The sequence below is a fragment of the Ipomoea triloba genome, chromosome 15, assembly GCF_003576645.1.
Source record: "Ipomoea triloba cultivar NCNSP0323 chromosome 15, ASM357664v1".
Classification (NCBI taxonomy): Eukaryota; Viridiplantae; Streptophyta; class Magnoliopsida; order Solanales; family Convolvulaceae; genus Ipomoea; species Ipomoea triloba.
In genome coordinates this window covers 10,305,428-10,315,489 of record NC_044930.1, presented here as the reverse complement: position 1 = coordinate 10,315,489, position 10,062 = coordinate 10,305,428, and the positions used below count along the sequence as shown (strand labels likewise).

The 10,062-nt window shown below is 33.9% G+C and overlaps 1 protein-coding gene and 1 long non-coding RNA gene across 8 annotated transcripts; one reads left to right on the top strand and one right to left on the bottom strand.

Annotated features, from left to right (window-relative positions):
• Window positions 1–714: 714 nt before the first annotated feature.
• Window positions 715–4,010, bottom strand: LOC116007500. Of its 7 annotated transcripts, none has more exons than XR_004095271.1 (5): window positions 3,905–4,010; window positions 3,733–3,798; window positions 2,497–2,626; window positions 1,947–2,017; window positions 715–1,781 (listed from the first exon to the last, which is right to left on the bottom strand). It is a non-coding gene; the product is annotated as an uncharacterized LOC116007500 (long non-coding RNA). The 7 variants fall into 7 exon arrangements; XR_004095269.1 differs by having other exon boundaries at window positions 1,947–2,009; XR_004095270.1 differs by having other exon boundaries at window positions 2,497–2,571.
• A 2,179-nt stretch (window positions 4,011–6,189) lies between these two features.
• On the top strand, window positions 6,190–9,723 carry LOC116005667. Its single transcript, XM_031245911.1, has one exon. The coding sequence runs from the start codon at window positions 6,190–6,192 to the stop codon at window positions 9,721–9,723; it is 3,534 nt and encodes a 1,177-aa protein (XP_031101771.1).
• Window positions 9,724–10,062: the final 339 nt, after the last annotated feature.

Genomic DNA, 10,062 nt, shown 5'->3' with positions numbered 1-10,062 from the left:
AAAAAAAAAAAAAAAAAAAAAAAAAAAACAAACAAACAAACAAACCACCATTAGTGGTGCTTTGAGATTTCTATGGATAATAAAAAATAAATAAATTTTTTGTATTTAAGAGTTTTTTTTTTTTTTTTGAAAACTTAAAACATGTCTTTCGAGAGTCATTTTTTAAGGGGTAAGAGTAAGAAAATATTATCTTAACCCCTCTCTCATGCTCGACTCTCTTTAAATGGTACTCCTCTGTCCCATTTTGTCTGTCTTATTTTCCTTTTTAGTTTGTTCCAAAATGTTGTCTTCTTTCTAAAATTGAACATCACCATCATTCTACTTTTCCCAATTTACCCTTACTTTTTTCTTTTTTTTTTGAAAAGTTTACCCTTATTACTTTTGCTTTCTTTATTGCTTTTATTTCTAAAAGTTAAAAAGTTGGGGGCATAATTGAAAAGCACATCACATTTACTTTAATTTCTTAAAAAGCGTGCAAAAAGCAGATGAGACATCCAATTCGGGACGGAGGGAGTATTAAATGAGCATATTGATTCACCATATGCTTGGTTACTATTTGGACTAAACTAGAAATTTTACTATCCTAATGAAAGAGAAAAACATCAATGGAATCAAGAAGTTGTTTGGCCTTAAGAGAGGAGAAACTAAGAGAGTGAGAAGAAGATGATTTCATGATTGAATCTGAAAGCTTATAGATCACATTGCTCTCTATACTAACAATCAAAGCAAAACTCCATTAAGCTTTTCATCAATAAATCAAATTGAGAAAAGGAGTTGGTAGGGCTTCACCATTTTAAAATCATAAGGAAATGCCTAATTTCGTTTCGTGAGTGGTTTTACTTAGCCACCCAACTTCAACAAAATTACAACATAACAAAGAAAACACAAAGTACAAACAATTACACCAACACATTTTCTATTCCTATTTTAACATTACCATCATAGTTGTTATTGAACTATATTATCACTATAACATATAAAAGCTCAGTATAATTTGCCCAAGACTTTTTCCGATGACATTTCTTTGTACCTTGTGCTTTTATTGATGTGCTTTGCAAACAGAATGCCATATTTGCCCTTGCCGATGATCGACCTTCCAATTTCAGGCTGCTTAAATACAACTTTGACACTATTTTCATGGGCCTGCTTTGGATATTATATACGCACACTATCTAAACATAATTTAGGCTTCAATATTATATTATAGTGATTACAAAAATAGTTTGGGTCTTGTGACGCTATAGTGTTTTTGCTTTTGTGGTGGACCAATTACGAACAAAATGTCTTGACACATTATTATAAAAAATAGTTTGGATCTTGTGCCACTATAGTGTTTTTACCTTTGTGGTAGGCCAATTCCCAAAGCAATGTCTGCCACATTACAATTTTTAATAAATAAACATACAAAAGAATATATGGAGAAATATATTATCGTTTCTTCAGTACCATCTTTGTGGGCCCAACTACCAACTTTTTTTAAAAAACTCTATAATTATATCATTTCGAACGGGTAACGTCGGGCACCAAACACAATATTCCAAAACATATAAATAACATAATATTTAACTGACAATGAAAAGGAACACAATACCGCAAGTTATGGGAAAATATGTTAAGAGAACTTGTCTCATACTAATGCTTTAATTATTGTAGTCACGGACCTTTCTTTTTTGAAAGTGCTTTTCTGAGTGCACATAAAATGCAGCCTTTCTCCACGAGTTTGAACACCATAATATACCTCAAATTCCCTGAAACCTTCGAACTCTACACTGCTTTGCAACCTGTGAGTTCATAATTATTTATATTCATCTGCTTCATTAGACAAATTAAGTAGACCATCTTTATTCTTTTGAAGCACTTTTACAGTAACTTGCCACTTTCATGGTGTGAAATATGTTACATTACTTGCTTTTCTCAGTGCAGGAAAAACCTTCTTTTCAACGTACCTGTAAACAGCGGCATGGCTTGCATCCATTCTGATAGGTGAGAATTTTACGCCGCTTCACAACCTGTGAGTCTAAAATTATATCTTATGTTGTGAAAGTTAAGTTATGTTCTTGGTAAATCATTTTCTTTATGAACTGAATATGTTTGGGGAAAAAACAGAGAAAGAACCTTTTGTTATATCATTATTATTAATTTAATGTATACTAAAATACATCTTCACATTACAAATGTAATTCTACGCCGCTTCACAACCTGTAAGTCTAAAATTAAATCTTATGTTGTAAAAGTTAAGTTCTGTTGTTGGTAACTCATTTCCTATGTCAACTGAATATGTTTGGAAAAAAAAAATTAGAGGAAGAACCTTTTCCATATCGTTATTATTAATTTAATGTATACTAAAATACATCTTTACATTAGGAATCTACATATACAAATATTTCTGACATATATCTTGCACATGACAAAAAATGTATATAATCTATAACTGCATATATTACAAAGAACAATACGCGAATATCCAAAAGAGACAGAATATAAATTCAAACTGACCTTCAAAATATATGATAAAGACAACATCAAATAACTAGCCAAACCCATCCACGGCAACAGCAAGGTGAATATGAGCTCCAACAAGAAATGAGGGGTAAAGAAAACAAAAAAAATTATTCTGTTTACTTCTCTGCAGAATGAAATGTTAGGGAAAAATGAAAGGAAAGGGTTTGCCCGGATCATCTTCTAATAATACATGAGACAGAAATATAGTAGGAGAGTTCGGTACAATAAACATGTACATCAATAATAATAACAGAACATAAATTGGCAAGAAATAATTCAAAAATAACAATATATTCCGAATATAAATGAGAAATCTGAAAATAACAGCCCGGTAATGGAAATGGAAACAGTAATGGAAAAACCCAAGTCGTATATAACACAGTTTCCTTAAAACCAATTCGCTACCTCCCATATCCATCACTAACTCATAACACCATCATCATTATTAAGTTACCATTAAACTTTAAGTCCCCCTTTAATCCATCGCTAATATACTCATAAGCTATTAATCATCCAAGAATCACCATCTCATAATCCATTTGCCAACATCCATATATAATCTTTATCTCAATATTTCCATATAACAATAAGAGAATTCAGCTTGACGCAGTCCGAAAGTTTGAGCCGGTAAAGATAGTTCCCGAACTCTTTTTCACTTTAAATTTTTATGGTAGAACCCCAACTCATAGTACTTGATGTCCATAAAAAGTTTTGATCATTTTAATCCGCGAATGAACACAGAAAATTCCATCTTTGCCCTTGGCAGTGTGCTGTCCAGAATTTTTCTCTCTGGACCAGTTTTGGAGAAAAATTCGAAAACCATACTTCCACTACTCCGATCATTATGAAATTTTATATGCGGCTTCTAGACTTATTGAACTACATATCTGAAGAAAATGGCATCAAAATACCTTACCAATTTTTCCCAATAAATTTCGGAAGTTACTGTCAGAGACTACCCTGATTTTTCTCCAATATTTCCACAAGTATAAGCTCTTAACCAACAACACTCCATCAACATACAACATCTTGTTGTTGTGATACATACATATCCATATACATACATCACACGTATATATATATACTATATACTAGCACTTCTAACTTAGATATTTAGGCATATCAACTACCACTTCTCATCATCCCAACAATTTATACATATATATATATCAACCAAAAAAATCAATTATCCAATTTCAAGTGACTACTCCAACTTAAGGGATTCCTTACCTCAAAGTGGTCAACAATTCCTTAGAAGTGATCTTGGATGATTTTCCCCAAATTTCACCTTAAATCCTAGGATCAAATCAACACCAAAACAACAAATACCAAGAAACTAAGCATAGATTCATGATCTAGGAAGGAATATAGAGCTATTTACCGAATAAAATCGAAGATTTACCGAACAAATTGAGAGTTGAGAAGGAAATTTGGCTATGGATCTTGAAGATTGGTGAAGAAGATGAATTCACTCTCTCTCCTCTCCTCTTGAACTCACGAATGGGAATGAAGAAATGGGAATATTTGGCTTTTATATTTTCCCATCACTCTTAGCTTATAGGATAAGATTTGGGAAAAATATAATAAAATAATAAAATATCTCCACAACATATCAGTTGTGGTCCAAACAGATAAAGTTTCGGTGGAAAATAATCCAGATAGAATAATTTCCGAAACTAAAAATTTATTCCAGACTAACCCTCAAAATTGGGCTAGGTTCGGTACACCGCGAAATTTAGCGAGGTACGATCAAAATAAATTTTCGCTGCTATGAGCTGATTTAATTAAATAGGAAATTCAAGAATAATAGTATGGTGTCTAAAAATCCATTTCCTATGACAAACGGGTCCGAATACTAGCTCTTAAAATTTTTACGGTTCGTGACCGGGACGTACGATCGCAGCTTAATAACAACTATACTCACTTATAAAAATTCTTTTGAAATATCTGAAGATCATAACTTATGAATGTCAACGCCTTAGGATAAAATAATAATGTTAGGAAAATACGGGGTATTACACGTATGTTTATTTTATTTATTTTTCGATTCAATTTAATTATATAGTTATGATGAAAATAACTGAAAAAATAATACAAATATTAAATCAATTATAGGTTTATAATTCAAATAACAAAAAAAAAAGTATAGGAAACAAAATATGCTTTAAAAAAAACGATAAGACAAAAGAAACAAATGTTCAAAATTTATTTTGTTATTGCATAGGATAGTGGATGATGAGCCAGAATTTTTTTTTCCAACGAATTTTTTAACCATGTTCATTTGTTGATATTCTTTCAAAAGATAATCTTAATTGGCTTGACCCAAAAAAACTAGACCTAACCAAATAGGCAAATGCAACCAAGCCATCCCAATTTTAGACCGATGCAAATAAATCAACCATAAACCCGATCCACATATGAGCACGTCAGCACCCATTTATTCGAAATTATTTACTCAATGCAGCACAATAATCAGGATGTGTAGGATTCAAATTCCAAATTTCAAATTCCAAGTGCACAAATAAAAATGAAGATTTTCCATGAGAATTATTTCCTTCTTGCTCCTTTATTTGTGTTGCAAGTAGGCAACCATCCAAAATTCTAAAGTAAAACAAGGATTGGATTTATCAAATGAAAAATGTAGGTTTATGCATGATTGAACCGGTGTGGAAATAAACAAATGAAAGTGGGATACAAAGCATGCATTTACAATTCAAAAAACTCTCCTCCCATGATCTCAGACAATATAATACTAATAAAAAAAGAATATAATATAATATAATTGTTATCTTGGTATTATAATAAATCATTACTATAGTGATGTAATGGGTACATTTGTAGAATAAAATTCCCATTCATCCATTTACAACTTTATCTATACAAAATATCAATTTCTCCTACTAATTCAGGAGAACATGAATAAACTTTTACCCGATCAAATCAGAGGTCAATTTCTCATATTTGATATCACAAAATATACATTTCAAATGCAATATTATTACCAAAAAATAACAATTGGTTACTGCATCTATATTGACTATTGTTTTAAATAACATTAATTTTTAAGTTCTATTTTTTTCTGTACATTATATTGGTTTGTTTTCGTTACGTTTACGTTTTGTTAATTTTAATTTTGCTTCTGCGTGTTTAGCAAATATAGTTATTTATGATTGTTCAGTGCTTAGAGTTATGAACAACCGATTAAGAGGTCGTACAAGATTTACGCAAGATGAATTGCGTGAGCGTAAAAGAAATAAAAATAAAGACGCATGGAAAAAATTGTCCCAACAAAATCAAATAGGCGAAACATCAAACAATCATAGTAATGCCTCTGTGGATGACCAATTGGCGATTTCTTCAGGTGTGAAATGTCATCCATTTACGCATTTTTGTTCAAACGTATTTGAAAGAACAAAAATCGATTTATTAGTTGGTGTTGACTTTTTTTTATTCTCATTTTTTCCGCTCGTGCTGCGGCCAACAAAATGTCATGCGCTTTTGACATTTGGAAATAAAACACACATGAATACAATTGTGTAATCAGCAGGCGCATTGCAAAATGATGCAAAAAACACATTTATGTTATCCGCGATTCCTGATTGTATTTATTGTGGAGCGAAGCGACTTCAATATGAACCTCCTGGATTTTGTTGTTGTAAGGGTGAAGTTGTTCTTGTGGCGAACGGAATGCCACCGACTTTAAAGGCATTATACACCAGCCCTGATAAGAGCTACAATAATTTCCGTTCGTGCGTTAGGACTTACAACAACACGTTTGCTTTTACTTCGCTTGGTATTCATAACTATGAAAAAGATTTGTGTAGGAGAAATAAAGGCATTTATACTTTCAAAGTGCAAGGACAAATTTACCATTTTATAAATGACTTATTGCCTGATGGTTGTCCCCCCCGCAATCTACAACTCTATTTTTACGACACTGATCATGAAGTAGAGAATAGAGTTTGCGAAGTTGGTCATTTAGATGAGAAAATTGTCTCAGATCTTATCGAGGTCATGTCTCACAACCCATATGCTAAATTCTTTCGGAGTCTTAAGGATCTTGTGCATTCTGATGAGTTTAGCATTTCGCTGCAATCATGTCCTTCGCTTGACCAGAGGATTTATAATGCACCAACAACTTCTCAAGTTGCTGCAGTGTGGATTGAAGATTTTGAGGGCTCTAGAGATAATAGGAACATAAGGGTATACGCACACAGTGGTCGTGCTCAGAATATCCAATATTATTATGGTTGTTATGATCCATTACAGTACCCTTTGTTGTTCCCATTCGGTGATGCTGGATGGCATGAGGGTATTGAACGAGTTTTTCCAAACAATACTTCAACTCGCAATACATATGCCAGTGCATTGTATATCAATGCTAATGATGTATCAAATGTTGAAGAATTACTTCAAGCTGAGGAAACCGTATTCCGAGAAGGGAAAAAACGTCGTTCAGTATCTTGCAGGGAATATTACGCATACAAATTTCAAATGCGTTCAGGTGACACATCATTATTACTACATACTGGCAGACTGTTTCAACAATTTATTGTTGACATATATATCAAGGTCGAAACACAACGTCTTGATTATTTTAGGAAGAAACAACAACTTTGTAGGTCAGAGAATTTTCAAGGGTTGGTTGACAGTGTCAGTACCGGTGCGGTATTTGGTAATGATGTTGGTCGCAGAGTTATCTTACCTTCGTCATTCATTGGAGGACCTAGGGATATGCGTGGGCGATATATGGATGCGATGTCACTTGTCCAAAACTTTGGTAAACCGGATTTTTTCCTAACTATAACATGCAATCCAAATTGGCCAGAAATTAAACGTCTTTTGGAATTCAATGACGAGGCACAGAATAGGCCAGATTTGGTTGCAAGAGTATTTCATGCTAAATTGCAAGAATTAAAGAATGACATTACAAAAAAACATTTCTTTGGTGAGATTTCTGCATACACATATGTGATTGAATTCCAAAAAAGAGGTCTTCCACATGCTCATTTCCTTATTATTCTCAAAAACAAATCCATGATGGCGTCGTCTTCTTTTGTTGACGAATACGTGTGTGCAGAAATCCCAAATAAGGAAACGCAGCCAACGTTGTATGACCTTGTAAAAAAACATATGGTTCATGGCCCTTGTGGTTCTCTTAATCAAACATGTCCTTGCATGGTCCAAAAGAAATGCCAAACTTCACCCTCTTGCAAAAGCAAGTACCCTCGTTCATTCTGTCCTGAGACTAGGTTTGATGATGACTCATACCCTATTTATAAGAGGCGAAATACCTCTTTTTTTGTTCAGATTAAAGGGTTTAAGCTTGACAATCGATGGATCGTTCCGTATAATCCTCAATTATTGTTGAAATTTGATTGCCACATAAATGTTGAGGTTTGTGCAACCATTAAGTCTGTCAAGTATATATACAAATATATTTATAAAGGCCATGATAGAGTTCGCATGTCTTTGGCTGATAACATGAGCGATTATGTGATTGACGAGATTAAAGAATACCAGAATGCACGATGGATTTCTCCCCCTGAAGCTGCATGGCGAATATATGGTTTTGCAATAGCCGAGCTAAAACCCGCTGTTATTCAATTGCAAGTGCATTTGGAAAATTCCCAATATATAAATTTTTATGGACATGAAAGAATAATTCATATTGTTAGTAGGGAAGAAGCATGTCGTACCATGTTGACAGAATTCTTTTCTATGAATCTAGCAAATGAATATGCGAAAATGATGAATTTGCTTTATGTTGAATTCCCTTGCCATTTTGTTTGGTGCAAATCAACAAAGTCTTGGAAGCCAAGGAAACAACTGAAGGTCATCGGTAGGCTTGTAACTGTTAACCCAACTGAAGGAGAACGATACTATTTGCGAATGTTGTTGATGAACGTAAGGGCACCCACATCGTTTGAATCCTTAAAAACTGTTAATGGTTACTTTGCTGAAACTTTCCGTGAGGCAGCTGAAAAACTCGGACTTCTATCTGGAGATTCAATCATTGAACAATCACTAGATGAAGCGTTGCTATTCCAAATGCCATCGAGTTTGAGGAAGTTATTTGCAATGCTTCTGATCTTTTGTGATCTTTCAAATCCTCGTTCACTTTGGATAAAATACAAATCTTACATGTGCCAAGACTTCTTAAGGAATGGATTGCACACGATTGATGAAAGTGAATCATTAGTCCTCAAGTTGATTGCAAACAACTTGCACAAAATGGGCAAAAACTTATATGATTACAACTTGGTTGATACGTTTACTGAACTTGATATAGCAACAACAATGACTCATGAAATAATGTATGAGCGAAGTTTGGAAGTTAGCGAGTCTGACTTGGCAGGCGTGCAGAAGTTGAATGCTTGCCAACGTGCAGCATTTGACACTATCATTGAAAATGTCTTTGCGAACAAAGGCGGCATATATTTTGTTGATGGACCAGCAGGGACAGGCAAGACTTTTTTATATCGATGCTTACTGGCGACTGTTAGATCTAGGGGTTTTCTTGCTCTTGCAACTGCAACTTCTGGAATCGCCGCATCAATACTTCCGGGCGGTCGCACTGCACACTCTCGTTTCAAATTGCCACTCGATGGGGATGATAAACACATTTGCAATATAGGCAAACAAACTGCTGAGGCCCGATTACTCAAAGAATGCAAATTAATTCTTTGGGATGAGGCTTCGATGGCAAACCGAAAGATTATTGAGAGTCTTGATACAAGCTTAAAGGATATTATGGAGTGTAATGATTTATTTGGTGGAAAAGTCATTGTATTTGGAGGTGATTTTAGGCAGACACTGCCAATTGTAAGGCATGGAAAAAAAGAAGATTTTATTGAAGCATGTTTAGTTAAGTCAAGTTTGATATGGCCACACATTCGACGATTGACTTTAACGCAAAACATGCGTGCACAGGAAGATCATACCTTTGCTGATTATTTAATGAGGATTGGTAATGGTTCAGAAAAAATGGATTTGCAAAACAAGATCAAAGTTCCATCTCATTTTCTAATTAAAAATAATGGTTGTAGACCACCATTAGACGTTCTGTTTGAATCTGTCTACCCAGATTTGGGCTTATTTTCCAATGATCCATACTCATTGATGGAAAGAGCAATATTGACAACAAAAAATGAATTTGTTGACGAAATTAATTTTCTCTTGTTAGACAAGNAGTGCATTTGGAAAATTCCCAATATATAAATTTTTATGGACATGAAAGAATAATTCATATTGTTAGTAGGGAAGAAGCATGTCGTACCATGTTGACAGGATTCTTTTCTATGAATCTAGCAAATGAATATGCGAAAATGATGAATTTGCTTTATGTTGAATTCCCTTGCCATTTTGTTTGGTGCAAATCAACAAAGTCTTGGAAGCCAAGGAAACAACTGAAGGTCATCGGTAGGCTTGTAACTGTTAACCCAACTGAAGGAGAACGATACTATTTGCGAATGTTGTTGATGAACGTAAGGGCACCCACATCGTTTGAATCCTTAAAAACTGTTAATGGTTACTTTGCTGAAACTTTCCGTGAGGCAG